This window comes from Nanorana parkeri, unplaced genomic scaffold (assembly GCF_000935625.1).
Source record: "Nanorana parkeri isolate BGI_ZX_2015 unplaced genomic scaffold, ASM93562v1 scaffold338, whole genome shotgun sequence".
Taxonomy (NCBI): Eukaryota; Metazoa; Chordata; class Amphibia; order Anura; family Dicroglossidae; genus Nanorana; species Nanorana parkeri.
Window position 1 is genome coordinate 897376 of NW_017306606.1, and position 25056 is coordinate 922431.

Genomic DNA, 25056 nt, shown 5'->3' on the forward strand with positions numbered 1-25056 from the left:
CGCAGCAGTCATGCACGCGCACAGCCCTGACAAGGCATCCCTCCCCTACCAGTGTGCTTTACATTTCCTAAACCGATAAATACATTCATACTACTGTTACATGGATGGCAAAAGTGGCAGACGGGGGCGGGGAGAAGGCGGGGAAGAGGCAGAGCGGGAGGGGGGCCAAGTTGCCGCACCATGGGCCTCTGGGTTGTACTTGCCCCCTGGGCTAAAAGTTACCAGTCAGCCCCTGACTCTGGGGAACAGTATTATTAAGCCTTGCGGTGGGGCTACCCCCACATTGCAAGAGTTACCCGCTAGTTTTGTCTAGGGAGGAAAAATAAATGTATACTCAACCCGATCTTCCCATCCAGCCAGCTATGACAGTGCTCCCTCCTGTCTGTCTCCTCCTGCACTGCAGCGATCGTATGTCAGTCTGCATCCTCAGCATTTGCGACATTTTAAGATATCCAAACTTGTGCACATTCTAGAAGTCCTCCTCAGCAGTTCTAAAAGTATCTCAAAGATAATTCAGCTTTATACACTCAAGTCAGTTGAGTACTTTAGGGCTATTCTGTCATCCAGGAGGTTGCAAGCAAGCTTGTGACAAGTTAGAGACAATTTAGAGACAGTTCTCATTATAATGGCATTTAGAAATGAAACATACATTCACTCGGCTGCCCTCGGCAGCTTTGTGAATAGACCCCTAAGAAAAAAGATCTGTCACTATATGCGTTAGATTTCAACAAGCATGTGACAGTTTAAAAGATGCTGATGATGCAACCAAATTGATAAATGTCCCCCAATGTGTACAAAGTGCAATCTCTGTGAACTACTAATCACCTATACCCATGTAATGGAGATAAACAAAATCAGACAACGTTCAGCCTGGTTGGCAGCCATGGCTCCTTCCACAGATAAAAATTTGTTATTCAGAGGATTACCATGTGAAAATTAAGGAAATAAAGCCTGAAAAAGGGAAAATATTTGCAGCCACTACATCTAAGGAATGGTAAACTTTTACAAGCTTAATGTATGTTTTGTGGCTGCAATCTTGTATTTAAAGAGCAAATCCAATAAACTCAGTTCATGGACAGAACTTGAGAGATGTTTTAGAACACCTCCAAAATGGCAGGATCTAAAAGTGGTTGGTGCAGGACTTTAGAGTGTAACTTTTGTCGAGAAAAAGATCAGCGCTGTGGTACTTTGACTGACATCCACTCCTGGTGATCAGTGTACATTGGAAATATTTTAACAAACCTTTCTTGCAGATTCCTACTTATTTACATTCTGAAGAAGTAGCTGTTTATCTCATCATGTCTTCCCAGACTGATTCCTGAATTGGAGGCTCTGTGTTCTTTATAATCAGCTGGTGGATTTTCGGTTTTCTAATGAGAAAAGTTTCAGGGTCTGTATCCCTTTAGAAGTATCTAACCCTTAGGGTTAGTTCACACCATAGGCAGTACGTTCTGGTCCGATTCTGGCCAGAATGCACTGCATCGCATTGCGGCCGGCTCACTTTTTTGCCGGGCTGGAGGGGGCATGGTGGGCCATTGAAGTGAATGGCACCGTATCCACGCCCTCCAACCGCAATGCGTTCACATTGTGCCTGCAGTGCGGTCCGCTGCGATGCGATCAAAATGCTGCAAGCACTATTTTGAAACCACTGCATCAAAATTGCTAATGAAAAAATTTGTACTATATTGTGTTTTTGTGCACTAAAATTATCTTAAAAATATAAGTTACTGAAATTTGGGGTTTGATAAACAGTTGTGCTAATATCATGCTGCCATTTTATTCTACAGGGTCTCTGCTTTCAGGAAATATATAACTCTGTGTGTGTGTTAAGTAGTTCTCAGGCCTAAAATGCGGATTTTAACTTGTGTGCACATTATCCTGCGAAAACAGCTCAGGCAACAAAAGGGTTAAAGGCTAAGTTTACCTTTTAGACCAGGGGTGGGGAACCTCTGGCCCTCCAGCTGTGGTGAAACTACAAATCCCACAGTGCATCTGTCTCTGGGAGTCATGCCTGAGGCTGTGAAAATCTTACAATGCATCATGGGATTTGTAGTTTCACCACAGCTGGAGGTTCGGAGGTTCCCCACCCGTTTGAGACTATGGTCCATGTTACACCTATGTTCAGGTACAACATTCAGGATCTGTTAATGGAGAAACTACAAGTCCCATCAGCAAGTAGGGCATAGGGACTTTCTAGTTCTCAGTGGAATAAAACTGTGGTGATGTCACGCCATTTGTCGTATATTCACTCTTCCTCTTGTTTCTGCTTCAAAATGTCTGTACTGAGGTATGGCAGGGAGAACCCACAGGAACCATAGCATTGCACCCATGATACACTGATTGTTGTTGCAAAAAAACACACATTTTTTTTCTTTTATAATAAGTGTGTATTTATTATTTTATTTTTTTTAAAGGTAGACTTTACCTTTAAATTTTTGAACAGTGTAAGACATGTTTTATTTTTAATAACATTGAATTAAAAATGACTTGTGTAGCAATTTATAGCAATTGTATATTATATATTATTTTTTTTTATGAAAATGGGGTTTTCATTAAAGAGAACAGGAACAATTGGGCATTAGCAATAACCTGAACCTTCAACTCTTAAATTGTCATCTATAAAAAATGAGTTCATATTTGTATTGTTTTCTTGTATTCTCCATGTTAGAGCAGAAGTGCCAAGCTGGCTAGGGGTGTCAAATCTCCTGCCTGAGCACTGCGTTGCCAGGAGGATGTAGTCATGTAGTGCACCATTTTTACTATTATTATTTAGGATTTATATAGTGGCAATAGTTTACACAGCGCTTTACAGTAATGGTAGAAAGTACAGTGACTATATAATTCATTATAAGAAGAATAGGAGGGTCCAACTCATGAGACCTTACAATCCAAAAGGGAGGGGCAGGTGATATGGCACTATGGCAAAATAGGGAAATAAGTGTGGCATACTCATACAGTGACAGGCTATTACATTATAGAACTATTGTTTGAAGATACAAGAGGAGTGTAGTCCTGCGTATGCTTTATTTACAAACTGGTAGGTTTTTTTAAAATCTAGAACAAGCATGTACATATCTTTTGTCTAGACATTGATAGATTAGAAGCTTGTCCTGGGTCAGTGACTCACTAAATAGTAAAGCAGCCTTACAGCATGCACCTTCAAAGCATGTCTGCAATAACAATGCCCGTTTTTCCATTCTGGCAGGTTGTGTTTAGCCTGAGCATGGTACTTAGGAAAGAAGCCTAAAGGTGCCCGCACACCTTGCGATAATCGCACGATAATCTCGGGAAATCCCGCGATCGTACGATTAGCGCAAGGTGTGTGGAAGGCGTGCGGCCTCTGCTACTGTAAGGTCGCACCACTTTTATCTTAGGAACATGTTCGAAAACCCGCCGAGAATCGTACGATTGCCGGCGGGTGTGTGGCATGTTCGTAAGATAAATGCCGCACGGGCCGGTGTGCGCAAGCGCACACTGCCCGTTCAGCATTGCGGTCATCAGGAGCGGGGCGGGCTTGCGATCATTGCAAGTACGATCTGCCTGTCCAAGATAGGCAGATCGTATGTTTTTTAAATTACCTTACAACCATCGCAAGACGGAACTCTTGCGATGGTTGTAAGGTGTGTGCCCAGCATTATACAGGGAAATGATTGCATGGAAACCAGACTTGTACAAGAATGTGACCTGATTTAACTATCATGACTTAAGGGTGAACTAGATAAATCTGTAAGTACAGCAGAACACCTTTTGAAGATAGGTATAAATTGTTCAATAATCTGGCATAGTCATGTGAAAAGCTACACAATGATGTTATCTGTCGGAGTACTCAGTAATTGTATGACCTCATCTATTCCTGAGAATATACAAACTAAACTTGGGAAGTTGTGGCAACAAATTGACATAAAAGGGATGAGCGCACTGACGTCACTGCACTGAGCTGAGCCGGGCGAACAGGTTTTTTCTCATCACTTTGCTGCCATTTGCCTTGCTGGTATGATCCAGCAATACCCAATGCCTGTACTGTTTACACCATTGTGAGTATGCATTTTTTATTTAATAAATTGCATTTTATTGGACGTTATGCCCTATGTCCTTGTCCTTTTTCTCTTTCCTCCTGGATTTATGCTGGTACCTGTGATCTGAGGAGACCTTATCGCCTTTTCTGTGCATGGGCTTCCCTCCCCATTAAGAAGGGAAAAAGCGCATTTGAATTAGCTCTGTGGGTCTACCTCCCCAGGTGAGCACTCACTTGTTCACTCACTGGGTGGAGGTGAAGGTCTGCCTGCATTGTGTGATTATCCTTACCTAAGAGTTACATGCAGATTGGCTGCGAATCATCTGAGGAATTTTTATGCACAATCACCATTATTTGCTTTTGTTTTTTCCTGAGACTCTTTTTGTCTATATTGCTTTTTTGTGTGTGTGTAGATATTTTCTATGCCTCATTTGTTTGAAGGCTCATATATGTGACTAATTTATATATGTTTCACTTTATTTAGATGTGTATAATTATTAGCTCGGCACAATATTGTTTTTTGCACTACAGCTGGGTGAAAACTCTAGAATGAATGTGCATAGCACTAACTATCTAGGTTTGAGAAAGAGGCAGCGCCACGAAACGCGTAGCTGCCGCTGGTTAGAAAGATCCCTCCACATACAGTGCCCTCCGATCCCACCGCATGCCCGGGACTATGACTGTTTGTCACTATAGTTGCGGATCCACTATATCAATAAACTGCTCTGCTTTTAGAGCTGTTCGGCACAGACACTCCCTCTGCTTTTCTGCCGCCACTGCTCATCCTGGCCAGCTGAGTCCATGCAGACGACGGAAACCGTTCTCACAGACAACAAAAGTCCCCTAGCTACGTTCCTCATGTCAGACGACTTGCCCTGATGCATGCTGACATCTAAAACGTGAGTCACATTTACTTTTACAGTAGTAGCGCTCTTCTTGTATGTGTGTTGTTAAGTTGTGGTAACAGACTATGCCATGCAAATTTCAGACATGCCAAGTAGAGTAATCTCACAGTATATAGCCAACCTTTGGGAATTCTAGAGCTACTACTCAACCTACAGTACATATACTATTGACTTGCAAATGGATGATATGACAGAAAAACAGAGGGCAAAGAATTAAACAGAAAAATTAAAACACCTCAAAACAAAGAATAAGTAAATCTGTGGACGTTCACTCTACCAACTGTGCTGTTTTACATATGATACTCAAGTAACAGACTAACAGAACAAGCATATGCTGTACTTGACTTACATACTGTACAACTTATGCTTTCCAGTATGGGCTGGCAAGTACAAAATCACAGTTCACAGCTCTAGATGTAAACATGAAAGTCACAGCTGTATGTTAGCACCCCATCTGTTTCCATTTTAAACCAGAATGTGCAAACGAGATCTGTGATAGACGTCAGTGAGCACTGTGGGAAAGTGATTCAGCTTTTCAAGCAACTGGTGATGGTCAACATTCAATGCTTCTAAGAACTGTAGGTTTTAAGACTGTTGCAGGTGAACAAAACCTCATGGACATTTGCATCTGAATAAGTTATTAGCAATTAGCATGTCAAAGATGTACTACCATCTCATAATGCCCCATACTGTACAAGATTTCTGCTTCTAAAAGCTTGCTTTTGTTTTTCGGTGAATTTATTTAGGTGTCAGAAAGTATAGCACATGAGCTTTAGGCATAAATACATTTTCATAAATGTGGTACTTATTGATTAAAGCTGAAAAACACAGTCACTTACTAACCCTTAACTATGGATTAGTAAACTGGTTTTCACAGGTCAGATCCTGTGTAGATCAACCTGGTAAGCTCTCATATTATGTTTTGGTGGCCCAGTGTGCTCAGTTAATTGGTAAAGTGTCACCTTCTCGCCCTGACCACTGCAAAGTATATATTGGGCCCTCAAACTACACTACAAAGGAATGTAGACCTCCAGTCACCCAGTGCATAGTTGCCAACGGTCCTGATTTCTGTCCTCCTGCCCCTCCCTGCCTGTGTCCTGGATTTTGTCCTGAGAACACAGGGAAGCTCTGCTCCCCAGCATATCCCCCTGTGTCCCCTCAAATACCCTCTGCACTCCCCAGCATGTATCAGCAGAGACAGTGGGAATCAGAGGGAACACAGTGGGACATGCTGCCAGCCCAGCAGGAAGGAGAGAGCAGAAGTGACAGGTGGGAGGGGACAGAGTGCTTCAGGATGCTGAGCGGAGGATTGACAAATAAGTGAAATATTTGGCGATCCTTCCCTGTACTGAGCAAACACTGAATTGATCAGTACTGATCACTCTGGTGTTTGTTCATAACTGAGAAAATAGTATGTTTACTATGTCCCCAGTTATGAATGAACAGGAAGCACTACAGATCACTTCCTGGCCATTCATGAGTGGGGAGATAGTAAACATACTATATATATTCAGTTTGTGAATGATCAAGAAGCCTCTGTACTGAGTGCTTCCTGTTCATTGATGCTGAGGCTGCATCAAAGGGGACTGAGGACTCTGTGTCCTTAAGCTCTTTTTCTGTCTTAAAAGGAAGATTCCCGGGGGTCTATTTACACCCTTGATATTTCCCTAAAGCGCCCTAAAGTAAAAAAAAAAATGAAATATAATAATGCAGTTAAAAAAGTTTTTTTTAAAACCACCCCCCCAAACACACATAACATACCTGTACATTTGCAACAGTGTGCACTGTAATGTGGTGTACATAATGCACATGCGCAGCGGTGCTGTGTTAGAACACATCACAGTGCCTGATTTTTTCTTTTTTTTTTTTACATTTTAAAAATAACATTAATTCAACTGTGTGGCAGAGAATGACAAAGTGTTGTGATGCATTGCTGTGCATTGTAATATGCTGCATTTTGATTGAATGCATTCCTGCATTATTGTATCACAGCACACACTGTAAATGCCCCTGTTACATTGGTACTCAGTGTAGAATTGTCACTTACATTGGTGGTCAGTGCAGAATCCCCCTTACATTGGTGGTCAATGTAAAATCCCACCTCACACTGGTGGTCAGTATAGAATGCCCCTTACATTGGTGCTCAGTGTAAATTCTCCCTTACATTGGTGGTCGGTGTGGAATCCCTCCTTACATTGGTGGTCAGTGTACAATCCTTCCTACATTGGTGGTTAGTGTGGAATCCCCCTTACATTGGTGGTCAGTGTACAATCCTTCCTACATTGGTGGTCGGTGTAGAATTGTCTCTTATACCCATCAACAGCCACAACAGGTGGTTCAATACTCAGCAGAATGGTCAGTATCACATAATGTTTTTTAAATATTTAATTCCAGATGGGTTTGCATTATTTTTTGTGTTTTTCACTATATTCTCTGCAAGAGCTGTTGGGTTGCCACACTTTAAAGCCCATCATCTAATCACCTTTGTCAGCGATTAGTTTTTATTGTGGTAATGTAGAGGTGCAGTGATGATGTATATGAGTGTACATTTTCATGCCTCTTTTCATGGCTTTTTAATTTTTTGTTAGGACTTTTTAGGAGGCCTGTGTCCTACAAATTCAACATTACATCCACAGGAAACTCAGTCTGACCCTGTGAGTAATTTTAACAGGATCCCTGCACACCAGCTCTGCCTTTCCAAGTCACAATACACTGTCAGAGAGAGAATGTTAACTTATGCAGACTGGTGGAAGAGCACAGAGGCAGTCATTTCAAAAGGAACCATGAGGTGATGAAGAGGACATTTAACAAATAAAAGTAAGTTTCTGTATTCACATACAGCAACTGCATATGTCTGCTACAGGTACAGTAACTTGCAAAAGTATTTGCCCCCTTGCCATTTTTCCTATTTAGTTGCATTACCAACTTGAATTAATTTGGTGGTTTGTATCATTTGATTTACACAACATGCCTACCACAATGAAGATGCAAAATATTTTTATTGTGATACAAACAAGAAATAAGTCAAAAGAAAACCTATCCACTGGGATTGTTTCCCATTCTTCAAGGTAAAACTGCTCCAGCTCCTTCAAGTTGGATGGGTTTTACTGGTGTACAGCAATTTTTAAGTCATGCCACAGATTCTCAATTGGATTAGGTTATGGGCTTTGACTAGGCCATTCCACTCGAGTGTTGCTTTAGAAGTATGCTTAGGGTCATTGTCCTGCTGGAAGGTGAACCTCTGTCCCAATCTCAAATCTCTGACAGACTGAAACATACAGTATTTCCCTGTATTTAGCACCATCCAACATTCCTTAAATTCTGACCAGTTTGCCAGTCCCTGCCGATGAAAAACATCGCCACAGCATGATGCTGCCACCGCCATGCTACATTGTGGGGATGGTGTTCTTGGGGAGATGAGAGGTCTTGGGTTTGTGCCAGACATAGCATTTTCATTGAAAGCCAAAAAGCTCAATTTTAGTCCCATCTGACCAGAGTACCTTCTTTCATATGTATGTCTCCCCCAGTTGCCTTTTGGCAAACAGCAAATGTGTTTGCTTAATTTGTTCTGTAAACAATGGCTTTTTTCCTGGCCACTCCTCACTGAAGGCCAGCTCTGTGGAGTGTATGGGCTAAAGTGTCCTATGGAGAGATACTACTTTGTTGCCTCTTTGAATAATGCCTTCCTTGCCTGGTCCATTAGTTTTGGTGGGCGACCCTCTCTTGGCAGGTTTGTTGTGGTGCCATATTCTTTCCATTTTTTAATATTGGATTTAATGGTGTTCTGTGGGATGTTCAAAGTTTTGGATATTTTTTTATAACCCAACCCTGATCTGTACTTCTTCACAACTTTGTCCCTGACCTGTTTGGAGAGCTCCTTGTTCATTATGGTGCTGCTTGCTTGGTGGTGCCCCTTGTTCAGTGGCGTTGCAGACTCTAGGGCCTTTCAGAACAGGTATGAATACTGAGATCATGTGACACTTAGATTGTACATCGGTGGTCTTTACTTCACTAATTATGTGACTTCTGAATGTAGGGACTTCATAGCAAAGGGGTGAAAACATATGCACACACCACTTTTCCAGTTTTGATTGTTTATCTTTTTTTTTTTAAACAAGATATTTTATTGATTTCACTTCACCATTTTGGACTATTTTGTGTATGTCCATTACATGTAATCCAAATAAAAATATTTTTGCAAGCCATTGTACACTCCGTTTACATTGCTGGCATATGTTTTGTTTTTAAAAAATCTATGCAAAGGTGAAATTGGGCTTTAAATAGATTGTATGGACTAATGCGGGCTGAATGATAGAAGTCACTTGGTTTTCGCATCAACACATCACAGTACCTAATTTTTTATTTTTACTTTTTAAAATAACATGAATTAAACTGTGTGGGAGAGTATGGCAAAGTAATGTGACACATTGCTGTGCATTGTAATATGCTATATTGTGATTAAATGTGTAGAATCCCCCCTACATTGGGGATCATTGTGGAATAACTCCTTATATTGGTGTTTAGTGTAGAATCCCCCCTTACTTTAGTGGTCAGTGTAGAAATGCCTCTTACATTGGTGGTCATGGTAGAATCCCCTCTTACTTTGGTGGTCAGTGTAGAAATGCCTCTTATAGTGGTGGTCAGTGTAGAATCCTTCCTTACATTGGTGGTCAGTGTAGACATGCCTCTTACAATCGTGGTCATGGTAGAATCCCCTCTTACTTTGGTGGTCAGTGTAGACATGCCTCTTATAGTGGTGGTCATTGTAGAATCCTTACTTACATTGGTGGTCAGTGTAGAAATGCCCCTTACATTGGTGGTCAGTGTAGAATCCCCTCTTACATTGGTGGTCAGTGTAGAAATGCCCCTTACATTGGTGGTCAGTGTAGAATCCCCCATTACATAATGGTAAACACTTTCCAACTAAACAGGATTTTTGCCACCTAAAAAGCCTTCCACCCACCAGCAGCCACAACAGGTATCACAGTAGTCATCAGAATGTGTCACATAGCATTTTCTAAATATTTTTTTCCAGATGAGTTTGTATTATAATTTGTGTTTATTACTATATTCTCTGCAAGAGCTGCTGTAAAAGAATGGCAGGCCTGGAGCTTCCTGGATCTGAGCGGGCTTTTTTAAACGTCCCGTTAGCCATGCCCACTTGCGCACGCCACGTGGCACACGTGCCAAAATGTAAAAACAGGCAGCAATGCCTGTTTACATACAAGCAATGTATTGGTTCCCCCCAAAATCCATACCAGGCCCTTTAGGTCTGGTAGGAATTTTAAGTGGGAACCCCAGCCCCAAAATGTGGGGGGAAATACATTCCTACCAGACCCTTGATCCGAGCACAGGCCCAGCAGTACAGGAAAGAGGAGATCATTGACTAACAAAAACTGGTGTGCTGGTGACATTATTCCTTTACCAGGCCATGTGCCCTCGGCATTGGGAGGGTGTCCCCATGCCGATGGGAACAAGGGCCTCTCATTCACTAAAGGGTTAAAATTCAAAGTCAATTTTTTACTATTCCTTTAATTTAAAAAAAATGGCTCTATCCATGTAATCCAGCGTCCATCACGATGCACGACGCCCGCCGACCCGCCCAAAAAAAAAAAATGACATCTCCTGCCCAAAAGTAAACAGACGGGCATAGTGAGCCGTGACATCACGGGGCTCGCTCTGCCCAGTTGACATTGTCAGCTGTCAAATACCACATAGCATTCATGAGCTCCCGAATGCCATTCGGGTCTGTGAGCCGAGGTGTCATATGAATCGTATTATGAGACCGATCGGCCCATCTGTTTACTTTCGGGCATGAGATGTCATTTTTTGGGGAGTTTTCATCGGGTTCGGACGGTCGTCATTCGATGGGACTTTTTTATTTCAGCGGGTCAGCAGGCGTCGTGCATCGAGATTGACGCTGGATTTTTTTTCCATTTTAGGGGGGCTGTGGTTCCTAAAGGGCCCCGGTTTGGATTTTGGGGGGAACCCCACGCACTTTTTTGTTTTAACTTGGGGGGTCCCTCCAAACATTCCTACCAGACCTAATGGGTCTTGTATGATTTGGGGGGGGACCTCACGCTTTTTTTTTCCTCTTCCGCAGACTGTAAAAAAAAAAAAAGTATTCCATTTCCTCTGTCACTTTCCTGCAACGAAAATTAGTCCACAAACGCAAATTCGTACAGACTACCGCTAACAAATTTTGTCCAAATCCCGAAACGAATTGACTTTCAAACCCAAATCCCGAAAGACGAAATTACGCAAAATCCGAATCAAAACGGAACGAAACAAAACTAATCCTTTGCTGATGCATATGTCTAGCCATTACAATTAGGGATGCACCGATATATCGGCCGCCGAAACATATCGTCCGAAAATGTCAATGTTGGCAAAATGCCGAAAGTGCCCTTTTTCTGCATCAGTTCTTTCTCTCCTCCCCGCTGTGCGCTGCTCTGTGGCCCGACAGGGAGTAGAGAAACTGTCATAGGAGGCAGAGCGCTGCGGGAGGAGAGCGCTGTGAGCGGCCGGCGTCTCTCAGCCTCCTGTCACAGATCAGGAGACCGGCTGTGTGGGCGGAGACAGCCAGCGCTGTCACAGGAGGCGGGCCGGGGGTGCAAGGGAGGAGTCAGCTGTCAGATCAAGCTCTCCTCCCCGCACAGCTCGCTCAGCCTCCTGTGACAGCTGTCAGGAAGGAGAGCGAGTACAAACACTCAGTAATCAGTGATCACTGAGTGTTTGTAAATAATTGAGGACATAGAGTATCTCACAGAAGTGAGTACATTTCCCAAAGACAACCTCTGGATATGACGCTGAGCACGTGCACTCAACTTCTTTGGTCGAGGCCTGTTCTGAGTGGAACCTGTCCTGTTAAACCACTGTATGGTCTTGGCCACCGTGCTGCACATTGTAGCAAAGTGTAATTTCTTCTGTGTCGTCACATGAACTAATATAATAAAATATGAGGGGTGTGCTCACTTCTGTGAGATACTGTAGTATGTTTACTATATCCTCAATTATGAATGAATGGGAAGTGATCTACATCACTTCCTGTTCATTCATGATTGTGCACATGGTAAACATACTATATCCACATGTTATAAATTAACAGGAACACTCAGCCTAGACGATTCATGTTCATTCATAACAGGGGATGCAGAAAAAGAGATTTTGAAAAAGTTAGAAAAAAAACATTTTCGGTTTCGGTCTGACATTTTTTTTCATTCTGGTTTCGTGTCTGTTTTAAAATTTTCATTTCGGTGCACCTCTAATTTCAATATAACCCTAAATCTAACCCACAACCTAAACCCAACTCATAAATCTAACATTTAACTTGAAGCTAATCCAAAGACACACCCAAAACCTCTGGCACACCAAAAAACTATGACAGCGATAAAACTAATCACAACAATAATGCTATCAATAAATCACTACAATGACCTAGGTATTGGCCCCAAAAGCATTAAAAAAACATAAGTACACAAAAGATTTTTCTGTAAGCTCACAACTAAAAATGTTGTAAATGTATATTAAGTAAATTTGCCAGCCTGGCTTTATCCTGACTGTGGTTTCATTTAAAATCAGTGCTCTGCTAACATGATAAACAGCAAAATTTTGTTAAATCCTTTTTTTTTTAGCAAAAAGCTGTTCGGATTTTAAGCAAAATATATATTTAATACTACTTTCTGCTAAGCAACAGACAATAATAGACACACTTGAAAATTCTAATTGCAGCAGACCTTTAAAAAAATCACAGCTTTAGCGTTGCCGTTAGGTTCATAAATATTTATGTGTTTTGTGCATGTTAACAGATATGCTGCTTCCGAACACTGAACAAAAATGATGGCAGGTTAACAGATTCACAACCTAGAATGAACCATTCTCATCTAGCATTACCTTATGTGATCTGAAATGCAAAGAAGAATAACACATCATAGTTACTGTACTGACCAACTGGAGTGTCTTCAGAGAGGCTCAGAAGGGCCATGTTTCCATTGGTGCTTCCAGGTCCATTGTCATAAAAATAGGGAGCATAATTCGTTTGCACTGCAATAAATAAAAATGAATACAGATTTCAAATCAATCAACTGAAACAAACTCAAATAAGTATATATATGGAATTGTCTAAAAGCTAGCAAAGAAACATTTTATTGAAGAACCCAGTTCTTTCTGCACTTGAATGCAAAGTGATGCACTTAAGTTAAAAGTATCCTTACACAGAGTAGACAATTGGGGCTGCAATGTTGGTCAAAAATGCAGAAGGAAAATATTTGGGGGTGGTAATTTCCGGGCTATTGAAAAATTAGCAAACATTCTGGAAATGACCAGAAGAAAGGAGTCCCTGACTCCACTATGTAGAGTTTTATAAAAAATACTGTGTCCAGTTCTAAGGAACTCATTTACAAAAAGATAATAATAAGATAAAGAGTCCAGTGATGGGCATAAAAAACGATGAAAGGTCTGAGAGATTAAACACATCAACATAGACTAAAGGAACATAATATGTAAAGAGTTGATGAAAGAAATGATAGGGGGACCTGACTGAGACCTTTAAATACATTAATGGTGTGCATAAAGTTTAGAAGAGGAGTATGGTCAATATGAAATATGGCATGGCCTCAGAATATCAGGAGGAAAATTCAAAACTAAGCTTAAAAAGTATTACTGTACCAAAAGAGTAGTTGGAACAGACGTTCAGCAAAGGCAGTGAGTCAATCAGCAGTAAGTGAATTTAAAGAGACCATGTTATCAGACCAATAACAACCTCCCTAAAATACTATATTGCATTGAATGTATGTAAGGCAAGTTATTACCTGTAAAAAGCCTGTCTTGTGTAAACATGCAAAAGCTCTACTGCTTCTGGATGCCGCCATCTTTGATGTGATGTCAGCAGCCCCAGCAGACTAAGAGCTGCTTCGCCTACACCCAGCAGCTACATAAAAGATTATGTAAGGAGTTGCAGGTAGTTGCAAAGATGCTGGGCCATAAGAATTAACTCTTTTTGGACCAGTCAAATTTTCTAGCAAGTTCAAAGGCACATTGCAAGTGCTTAACAAATGTTTATGGAAATGAAAAACATTGTGTCCCATACTTAAACAATAATGTAAAAAAAAAAAACAGGTCTAACTTCAGCATCATCAGAAGCTTTTTCTCAACCTTCATAAGGTACGGTATACAGAGGACAATAAGGCACTAGTCGTTCAAAAGCCTGCAAGTGTTAACAGTAGTTAGAGGCCTATGGGCACCTAATTTTCTTACAGAAAAGGTTGTATTGTTTTTTTAAAATAATTATTATTATTTGTATACAGGATTTATATAGTGTCAACAATTTGCTCAGTGCTTTACAAAAGAGTAATAATAAATAAGGTTATTTGGTCAAATAGGTTTCTTTTTTTTTCTGTGGAGAACAGCTTTTTTTAAAATCACATTTTATTTCAAGTGTATATATAGTCAAAACATTCTCTTTGGTGTTGGAGAGGGTAGTAAACGATTAGAATACCTCTTACATTTTTTTAGCGTCTTTGTCTTCTTTAGGAAGATTCACAATCTCTATTTGTCCTGGTTACAATTGTCACCGAGACAGGAAGTGATGCTTTAATGTTTTATAAACTCGATACAAGCCTTTTACCACATAGTCCTGCATGATAATAACCAGCTATGCTTGTATTGCAATCTGAAATTCTACCCCTCTGTATGCTCCCTACCACCTGGGTAACCACTGGTTACTTGGTGGGATTCAATGGAGAACTTTTACAGCTACAAGGGGTTATGGGGTAAGTATTCCCACTTCCTGTGACATATATTTCTAATATGGAAGTAGTAGATTATTAAGACATGTATGTCACACTTGTGACTTCATGATGTCAATGCCGGGCTGTCAAGGGGTTCCATCAACAAGTTTGTCCTGTTCATCAAGCATCAAGAGACTTCCAGTTACCCTATTAATTCTAGAGAGGTTTGCTGAAACTGTACTATAATCAAGCACATGCATAAGGCTCTAAAATTCTGCTGGGGAAACTAAAGTAGCAGCACAGGACACACCCAGATCTGGAGCTTTTGTACTGTTTTCTACAGTACTTTTACTTTAACATTGCTATCTCTAAACTTCCACAGTAATATTATTTTACCACTATGACATATGACATTATTTTTTATAAAAAAAAACTCATGACATTTATGTAATATATAAAATAAAACCATTTTAATAATTCAGAGATATGACTGAATGGATCTGTGCATCTGTAAGTGGTAAGACATTTTCTGTGCCACCAGTTCACTTCTGTACCTAAAGTACAATTCATCTTTATAAGCCACAACAAACAAGGATGAAAATAATTTTCTTTCTTGATGTTATATTATACAATCCCATAATTGTAATATACTGTATAAGGCACCGAAAGGTAGTCTGGTTTTTTTAACAGAATAGAATGTGTCATTTATAGAATTAGCATTCTCCAGACAGACGTAATAATCTGTTTTAAATGTTATTAGACCACACAAAACACATTTCTAACATTTTTATGAATATACTGTATAGTATAAACAGGTACATATGCCCTAGAAAAAAGCTGTCAAATCATAACAATTATTATAATTCCCCCTATCTATTTTTCAGCAACTACATAAAATACACACATTTAACGACTGTATGCATAACCGCAGGCATAAGTTTACACTTTGTGTTCAATTAACAAAGTAACTCATCGAGTGCTATCCTTAAACAGTTGCCCTTTGATACTGGAAAATAAATCCAGTGATTAACAGAAAAATAGTAGTACAATAAAGGTTACTAGCAAATTAAATTTACTATTTTAGCATCTGTATGCATGAAGCATGTTCATTGTCGTATGATGAACATGTTCATTGCCAACTATTTAAGCATACCTGCTACACTAATTTAAAACTTTTTCTTAACAAAAAACTCCATTGCCTTTTATACGTGTTGCCTTGAACAACGATATTTCTAAGTAATAATATGACAGAAGGATGTATTCAGACAATAAGGTTTTGATCTGTTGAAGGGTAGGACAGGCCACTTGAACTGAAGACATTAAAATCCATTACAAAACACATGCTTGACAAAGATGGATTAGTTGTCTTGCTATCAGAGCCTGTCTGTTTCTCTCTGTCGTACACTGGTGAAGTAAAATAATTTTACATACCTGCTAAGCATTGATGAAGAAAAGACAACAGGACTGAGAGTATAAGTTGCCAGGCATTCTTCATTGCCAGAAGCAGACTTGTCTCTTTTTCCTTGCGCTGTGTAATAATTTCACTTTACAGATCAGTAGTTGTTGGTGCCATTCAGGACAATGTACGGACTCGCTATGCAAGGGGAGGTAACAGATGTTAAGATGCTAATCCGATGACACGTCTTATTTTTCTCCTTCCTACCATCTAATTAGACCAATTAACAAGCGAGTAGCTAAGGGAATTTTTGTCTTTTAATAAAGAAAATGTTCAATTCACAAGTTGGATATTATTTTTATGTATACTCAGCTTTTAATAGCCATACTTAAGTAGTACCTATGGTTATTATGATTCATCTTTCACATCAAGAAATAAAATGTGATGTATGCAGCTTGGGGTTTGGTTCATTAACACCGTGCAGGAGCTGAAATATTCACCAATTGGAGATCACTTTGGGAACGGACCAGAGGGTAGGGTTAAATGGACAAGATGGGCAGGTTTAAGTAACCTATAGAAATGAGATAACATTTACCAGATTCAGCTGCCCTCACCAATCAATTTGGCTGGTTAGAAACTCTGATGTGATTGCACATGCTTTCCCTGTGTTACCTGCACACTGGCAATGTATGCAGAACATTTAAAAAATCTAAACATAGTTAAGGCAACACAGTGCCATAGGGCAATGGGTTCATGCATACATTATAAACTGCCCTCTGAATTCTATTATAGATATGTTAGCTGGCGCTGGACCTATAAGTGTATCTCTTTATAGGTGATTCTGTTGTGTAGAGATTTTGGTGGGCTGGTTAGACCTCTTTAGGCTGTTCAAGTGTTTATGTTGCTGTTTCACATGTACCAAAAGCAATAACAGGTCCCTACAATAACTCCCATTGAACCCAATAGAACACCTTTGGGATGCATTACAGCGGAGACTGCGAGCCAGCCCTTCTCGTCCAACATCAGTACCTGACCTCACAATTGCACTTCTGGAAGAATGGTCAAACATTCTCATAGACACACTCCTAAACCTTGTCGACAGCCTTCCCAGAAGAGTTGAAGCTGTCCTAGCTGCAAAGGGTGGGTCAACTCAATATTGAACACTACGGACTAAGACTGGAATGCCATTAAAGTTAAAGTGTAAAGGCAGGTGTCCCAATACTTTTGGCAATATATATATATACTATATATATATATACACACACTATATTGGGATACCCCTCCAAATCATTGGATTCAGGTGTTCCGTGAGATTTCCTTGCTACTAAATATTCCACGGTCAACTGTTAGTGGTATTATAATAATGTGGAAGCAACTGGGAACAACAGCAACTCAGCCACGAAGTGGTAGGCCACGTAAAATGACAGAGTGGGGTCAACGCATGCTGAAGCGAACAGTGCACAGAAGTCACCAACTGTCTGCAGAGTCAATAGCTACAGACCTCCAAACTTCGTGTGGCAACAACAGTGCATAGAGAGCTTCATGGAATGGATTTCACTGGCCAAACAGCTGCATCCAAGCCTTACATCACCAAGCGCAATGCAAAGCGTTGGATGCAGTGGTGTAAAACGCAGCCACTGGAGAGAAGTGGAGACGTGTTCTCTGGAGTGAGGAATCATGCTTCTCTGTCTGGCAATCTGATGGATGTGTCTGGGTTTGGCAGTTGCCAGGAGAACGGTACTTGCCTGACTGCATTGTGCTAATTGTTACGTTTGGTGGAGGGGGTAATATGGTGTGGGGTTGTTTTTCAGGGGCTGGGCTTGGCCCCTTAGTTCCAGTGAAGGGAACTCTTAAGGCATCAGCATACCAAGACATTTTGGACAATGTCATGCTCTCAGCCTTGTGGGAAGAGTGTGGGGATGGTCCCTTCCTGTTCCAACATGACTGTGCACCAGTGCACAAAGCAAGGTCCATAAAGACAAGATGAGCTAGTTTGGGGTGGGGGAACTTGACTGGCCTCCACAGAGTCCTGACCTCAACCAGATAGAACACCTTTGGGATGAATTAGAGCGAAGACTGCGAGCAAGGCCTTCTCATCCAACATCAGTACCTTTCACGATACCATGCACGGGTGTCCCCACAACGTGTGCAGGTATCTATACAGGTGCACCAAATACGTGACCACACCAAAACAATGCTTATGAACTATAGTTTATTAGCTACACCAAAAACACCACACCATAAGCAACCTCACCAACACCCGCAAGTATCATATAAAAGCCTAACTAATACAAATAACACACCGGAGATAACAGTGTAAACCCTGAGAAGCAAGACAAGAGGGGAGCCACAGATCGGGAGACCTCAGGGGTAAGAGTCAGGAGTCAGGTCAGAGTCAGGGTTCAAGTCAGGAACAGGATGCAGGCTACAGGATATGGCAAGAATACTGAGCCACAGGCCTCACTGCTAGGAGAGGCTAAATACCGTCCCAGATCAGCACCAGGTGGTGACTAATTGCTGGAACACCTGCAGGTAAGCACTAGAACTGCAGGACCTGGTTCCAGCATTACAGTGCCACCTGGAGGTGCTCAGGTCCCTGACAGCTACTGGCTGCTTGGAGACACCTGCAGGTGAGCACTGGAACTGCAGGATCTGGTTCCAGCACCACAGTGCCAGCTGGAGGTGTTCTGGTCCCTGACAGTACCCCCCACCCCCACCCCTCGAGGAGCAGTCTCCGGATGCTCCAATATAGCCAGAAGCAAAAAGTCTAAAAAACAAAGGCCACAAATGCTGCACTAGTCCATGTCCACAGAAGACTTGCATGTCCACCAAGTTTGCCGCATGCCCCATTGCCATGGACCAGTGACTGGTCAAGCCCCCCTAGTGGTGATGTCCCGGGAAATGAGGGAGCTCCATTTGAGCTCTCCTGGATTCCGGATGGTGGCACTGCGTTCTCAAAGGTATGTGATGGCCACTGCTTTGGAGGTATCATATTGCCTCACAATGCCACAATATATATATATATATACACAATGCTCAGCATAAATGAGTACTAGAGTTGGGCTCAATGTTCGAGCCGAACGTGAGTTTGACTCGCACATCGCTAGTTTGAGTTTTCACCCACTGAACGCCCCACAAGGCAATGCGCCTTGTGAAGCCCTAATTTTTTTATTTTGTCGAGTCATCGTCGTTGTGGACAACGCTGTACGACGTAATTGATCCTGAATTACATCAGTGAATCATTTTTTTTAACAATAAAGGTTTTGTTGTCCTTTGTTATCCTTTGTTGTCTTTTTTTTCAATTAAAGTATTTTTTTTTCAAAAGTCTGTTTTTCATTTCTTTTTTGTGTGAGGGGAAAAAAAAAACACAACGCTATTTTTTAACCCTTCAGTGAATGGGTAGGGGTACAAGTGCCCCTTACTTATTCACAAGAAGGGAAGGCTGCATCTGGGTGCCCCATTTTTACCGTGATGTGAATAAGCCCCCTGCCGACACCCTAACAACCAACACCCCAGGGCTTGTGGGGAAGAGGCCCTTGTCTCCATCGGCACGGGGACAAGGTGCTTTTCCAGTGGCGACCCTGGAAAAGCACCCTCCCAGTGCCGAGGGCATGTCACCTGGTATGGGAGGGAGAGGGGGCGCTCGCTCGTCCCCCACCATTCCGGCCCTCCAGGCCTATGCTCGGATCAAGGGTCTGTTATGGAATTTTAGGGGGGATCCCACGTTTCCCCCCAATTTTTGGGGGTGGAGTTCCTCCTTAAAATTCCTACCAGACCTTAATCACTTGATAACTGGGGTGTTAAACCCCCTTCCTGCCCAGGCCATTTTTCAGTATTCAGCGCTGCGGTACTTTGACTGACATTTATTCCGTCATGCAACGCTGTGCTAAAATTAATTTTTTATATAATTTTTTGGGAACACATAGAGCGTTCTTTTGGTGGTATTTAATCACCACTGGGATTAAAATGTTTGACTATATAATGGAAAAAGGACCGAAAATTTTGAAAAAAAACTGTTTTCCCTACGTTATGTTATAAAACATTTATTAGTACCCATTTTTTTGGTAAAATATAAAAGACAGGGACACGTCAGGTAAATAGACACCAAACATGTCAAGTTTTAAAATTGCGTGCGCCCACGAAATCACGAAAAACTACCATGCCTAAAGTTGGCCATAGGCAATGTTTTAAAAGCTTTTACCACTCAGTTTAGTGTTATCAGTGATTGATGCTCCTGGAATTATTGCTCTCACTGCGACGTTCACGGCGATATGTAACATGTGTGGCGTAATCGTTGTTTTTGCACATGCACCTGACGCGTATTTACGTGTATAAATGCGTGCACACGAGGGTGGGGGACTTAAAACCTTTTCTGGTATTTTTTTAATGAGAGTTTTTTTTTGTTTTTTTTAACTTTTTTTTATTACACTTAACTTGATTGCCATCACATAGGAGGCTAAAAAGCCCCCCAAATGTGATAGCTAGAAAAAAAGGACAGGTCCTCTTTATGGAGACATCAAGGGTCCCCAAGACCCCTAATGTCACCTAGGGACCCCCAAAGAAGCTGATGAAGCTGCTGGATCCTTTGGTGGTTTCGCCGTTTGTTGTAGTTCCCAAGAAGGAACAGGGTAAGCTTCGCTTGATTCATCATCTCTCCAGGGATGTGTCGGTGAATGATGCCATTGACCCACAGTGTTGCACAGTGACATACACCTCGTTTGATGCTGCCACCTCGTGTGATCGCCTCTATGGATGGGGCTCACTTTTGGCTAAGGCTGACATTGAGGCAGCATTCCGTATTTTGCCTGTTCAACCCTAGAGTTTTTATTTGTAGATCATTGCTTGCCCATGGGGTGCTCCATTTCCAGTGCCTTATTTGAATTGTTTAGTTCTTTTCTTGAATGGGTGGTTCGGGATGTGGCGGGCTCGCCTTCCGTCATCCATTACCTGGATGATTTTCTCTGTATTGGCAATCCTCAGTCCCGGGTGTGTGAACTTTTGTTGGCTACGTTGTGCTGTGCTTTTTGGGGTTCGTTTATCGATTCGGCAGAGATGGAGTGTCAGCTGCCTCTGTATAAGTTGGTGGACCTTCGGGAGGTGATGAGTGCTGCTTGTGCCCGTCGGAAGATTCAGCTGCAACAACTTCAGTCGTTGATGGGCAAGCTGAATTTTGTGTGGAGGTTGGCGGCCACGACGTCAGGTGTTTCGGCTCCTGGAGATTTCATCCGTTTGATCTGGGATCTGTGGGAGGGTTTGTGGGTTTGGGCGTAATTTCTAGATTTGTACAATGGTCGGTCACTGTGGATGGACAGGCCGGTCAGTAATGTGGAGTTGCACTTGTTCACTAACGCGGCGGGGTCGGCAGGTTATGGAGCTTATTTTCAGGGCCAGTGGAGTGTGGAGCCAAGCCAGAGGTTTGTTGAAGAGTCTGGTCTTGCTAGGGCTGTTCCCGATGGTTTTGGCAGTCTGTCTTTGTGGTTCGTCGTTTCGGAATCGTTGGGTGCGTATTCATTGTGATAACATGGGGGTGGTCAATAATGTATCGGCCCCATTCTTTACGCATAGGTCCAGCCACTGAGACTGCCCGTTGGGGGGTTGGACGAGTGTACGGTTCATCAGATTGGTAGATGGAAATCTGACAGGTACAAGCTTTATGTTCATCCGCATCAGCTTAAGTTTGTTATTGCGCGTGTGTGTGGGGGGGGGGGGGCTGTGCTTCTTCCCTCTGTGTCTGAGATTTTGGTTTCTGTTGCTTTCACTTACTATTTTTTACCTCTCCGTGTGTTGTATGGATTTTGGGACATTCGTATGTCTTCTGACGGGCCGGATTATCCAGGAGGTTACTCATCTCGCAAGGCTGGATAGGCCTCCGGATGTTTTGGTTTTGAGGGAATTATTGTTCGATGCGGACATTGTGGCTCACACTGCATGGCACATGGCACGCTCGGTGGATCGTCTGAACAAGGCACGCATAAAGGTGAATAAGGAGGTGGGTTGTTTTGTCGCTCGTAATGGTGGAGTGGTGGTGCGGCACAGGGAATTGGAATATGTGGCAATACCTCCGGGGAGATGGGGTGCTTCTTAATGCTGTGGGCACACATATGTGGTTCCTGGGGCTTCAGGATGGTGTGTAGAGAGCGGTGCGGTTGTGGAGGGGCTCACAAGTGTAGGTTTACGCTTGTGTCGCTGTGGCGGTTTGGGGTCCTTGAAGGTGGAATGGATGTCTGGTTTATTCGAATAACATTGGGGACCCATCTGAGGTGTGGTGTTCCCTAAGTGGTGGTCAATTGTTGCGACCACTTAATTTTGGGCGAAAAGTGTCTGTGGTCAACAGATATTTCTCCCTGAGGCGGTGGTGTTGCAGCTGGGGGCCCATCATTTAGTTGTCTGGAACCACAGATGCTGGTCATGTAGAGGGACTCAGGGTCTCCGAAACCAGGATCTTTCATTGTATTTGTAACAGACTTACCCGTCTGTCACTTCGGGATCAACGCAGGGTCCCGCCGCGTCATCACGGACGTCATCAGGTCCCTCCTCCTATGCCGGCTCAAGCCGCGAGGTTCAATTGCCCAGCGTTCGAGCAAGGGAGAAGACACCGGGCAATACCCCTCCGTTCCTGCTGAACCTTCTGCCTGACTCCAGCAGGCTTCTCATCCACAAGACAACCTTTACCACTGCTGCAAAGCCTTGTATGTATTCTGATTGAAAGAGTAAAAGACCATTTCCCTTTGCCTTCTCTGACAAGGAAGAGACTATACTTTGACTCCCCAACTGGGGTTACTACCGTATCCCTGAAACTCTTCCCAAAAGCAAGTACTCTCAATTTGACTCCAAGGGGGTGATTTACTAACCTAAACACACACACACACCAGGTGTGTGTGATTTTCACACAGCAAAACGTATTTATCAACCAAAAAGTCTCTAAAAGCATATTTCCACTAATGCCATATATGGAAAAATCATGCACATGATGCATATATAATGCTGCTTCACAGTTTAGACAAAAATGGTTAGCTCATGCATTTACATTCCTTGCATTCATCAATGCAAGCAACACAACATAGAGCTAATTTACCCAACATCACCTTGGAATTCCTTCAGAGCTTTGCACAACACACCTGCTGGGTGTGTACACATTACAAAGGTGTTTAGATTCCACCCATAGATCATGCTGGGAGGGAACACACTGCAGAGGTGTATACACGTTCGTGGTGTGTTTATAAGGTTAGTAAATCAACCCCCAAGTGTTATCACTCTGATTGTGTGTGAAACATGTCCCAATTGCAAGTACTGATATTCTAAGCCTGAGGTCTTAACACTGTGACTATTTGTGAAACACGCAAAACAATTGTGTATCTTGCTGCACTCCGGATCTCCTGAAAGATGCCTGTGTTTGCTGTCTTGCCTCGGTCCTCTGGTTCACTATGCACATGCGTGAGTGAACGGAGGGGCGGCTCTACCCAATTAGTCTAAGTCACACGAATGGACTTCCGTGCGGGGGGCATGCCCAACGTCCTCCTCAGCGTTGGGTATCCATAGCAACTGAGTACGAAGCTGACGGCCGTGACAGCGAAGCAGAACACGCCAGTCTTCTACATGTTGCCATTATGTAAGTCTGTCTTTTTTCTCATTTTCAAACCCTATGTGGCGGGAAAACTGTACTGGTCATTCAACTAGTCATTCAACAGGGGTGGGATCTGATTTGCATTTTCACCGACCATTTGTCTATATATGTGGGTTTGGGTTGCACAGTGTGTCATTCTGAGCCTGATGACGTGGACCCTGCGAGGCCCCGAAAGTAATTGCTATTGAATGGCAGTGTCTGTCATTAAAATGGACATTTGCTGAGTCTATCTAATTGGTGAACATCAACAAAAATACATATATACACACATACATATATTCACTGACATAACAGAAGAACCGATCACACAGATGTACCCTAAAATTATGTCTTCTGCACAAACATGCATACACGGCAAGGGTGAAAATAACGACTAACATCTATTAGAATAGGATAGCATAAAATAAATTATGTCTACCAATAAAAATGTCTTGCCTTGACATATCAAGTTTCTATTCTAGTATCTGTTCTGCCTGCACTTGTATATCATACTGTCTAATGTACTGGTCCTGAGGAGAAACAATTTTCTATGCCCAATTTGCTTTCTGTCCAGAAATTCTATTGAAGGACATTGACTACAGCCTTTGGCCTTGTTTAGTCTGAAATATCAGATAATACAGAATAACAAGCTGCATTTTGCTTTACAGCAAGAGCTGTGTAACAGGCATAATGAAGTTTATATCATTTTTTTTTTGAACAATCTGATCAAACTAAAGCACTTACTGATGTAATCAGAGTGTGGAGAAAAAAAACGTCAGTTGGAATAAAAGCAAATCAAAATATTAAATAGAGGAAATTTAAGTTTTATGTGAGGAGTGATATTATATACTGTATATAGACCTGTTTTTGTGCCAAAACGTGCTGATACTACTATGTTTGACCTCCTGGCAGGAGCTGAAGACATTCCAAGTGCCATGGTGGTAGTTTATAAAGGAGTAGATGTGACCAGAGTATAAGTAGGGCAAAGCTGTCCCTGGGCCCTCTGCAGCCCTCTTATCCTGCTCGGGAAATGCCATCCTTATATTTTCACACTTTGCAGGTGCATGCAGACAGATTCCGCCCTCACCCTGCAGCACCCTCAGGCGGCCGCCTGACTTGCCTTGTGGTAGCACTGGGCCTGCATGCAGATTAGTGCAGAGGTGGATCATATGAGCGGAGAGTCACGCACCTTCTGGTAACCCTTCAGAAAGGTAATAAGCAAACAAAAGAAAAAGCATGGATACTGTCTGGTGGAGCAAGTTTCAGTGTTTTATTGGTATGCAGCACCATGTCATTTATTGTATTTATTATATGTATTCATATAGCACTATAATTGCTTGAACACAGTACTTCTATTTAAATGGTGTCTAGATGAAAGCTACCAAAATAAAATCAAAATCAGAAAATCC

At 42.1% G+C, this 25056-nt stretch overlaps 1 protein-coding gene across 1 annotated transcript in view; it reads right to left on the reverse strand.

The window, feature by feature from the left end:
* CDHR1 (cadherin related family member 1) overlaps nt 1–13790 on the reverse strand; it is an 83564-nt gene extending 69774 nt beyond the window's left edge. The window contains exons 1-2 of the mRNA XM_018558411.1: nt 13772–13790; nt 12868–12963 (exon numbers count right to left, since the gene is read on the reverse strand). Coding sequence (XP_018413913.1) covers nt 12868–12963; nt 13772–13790 — 115 coding nt within the window. The remainder of the gene's footprint in view (nt 1–12867; nt 12964–13771) is intronic.
* Between the last annotated feature and the right edge of the window lie 11266 nt (nt 13791–25056).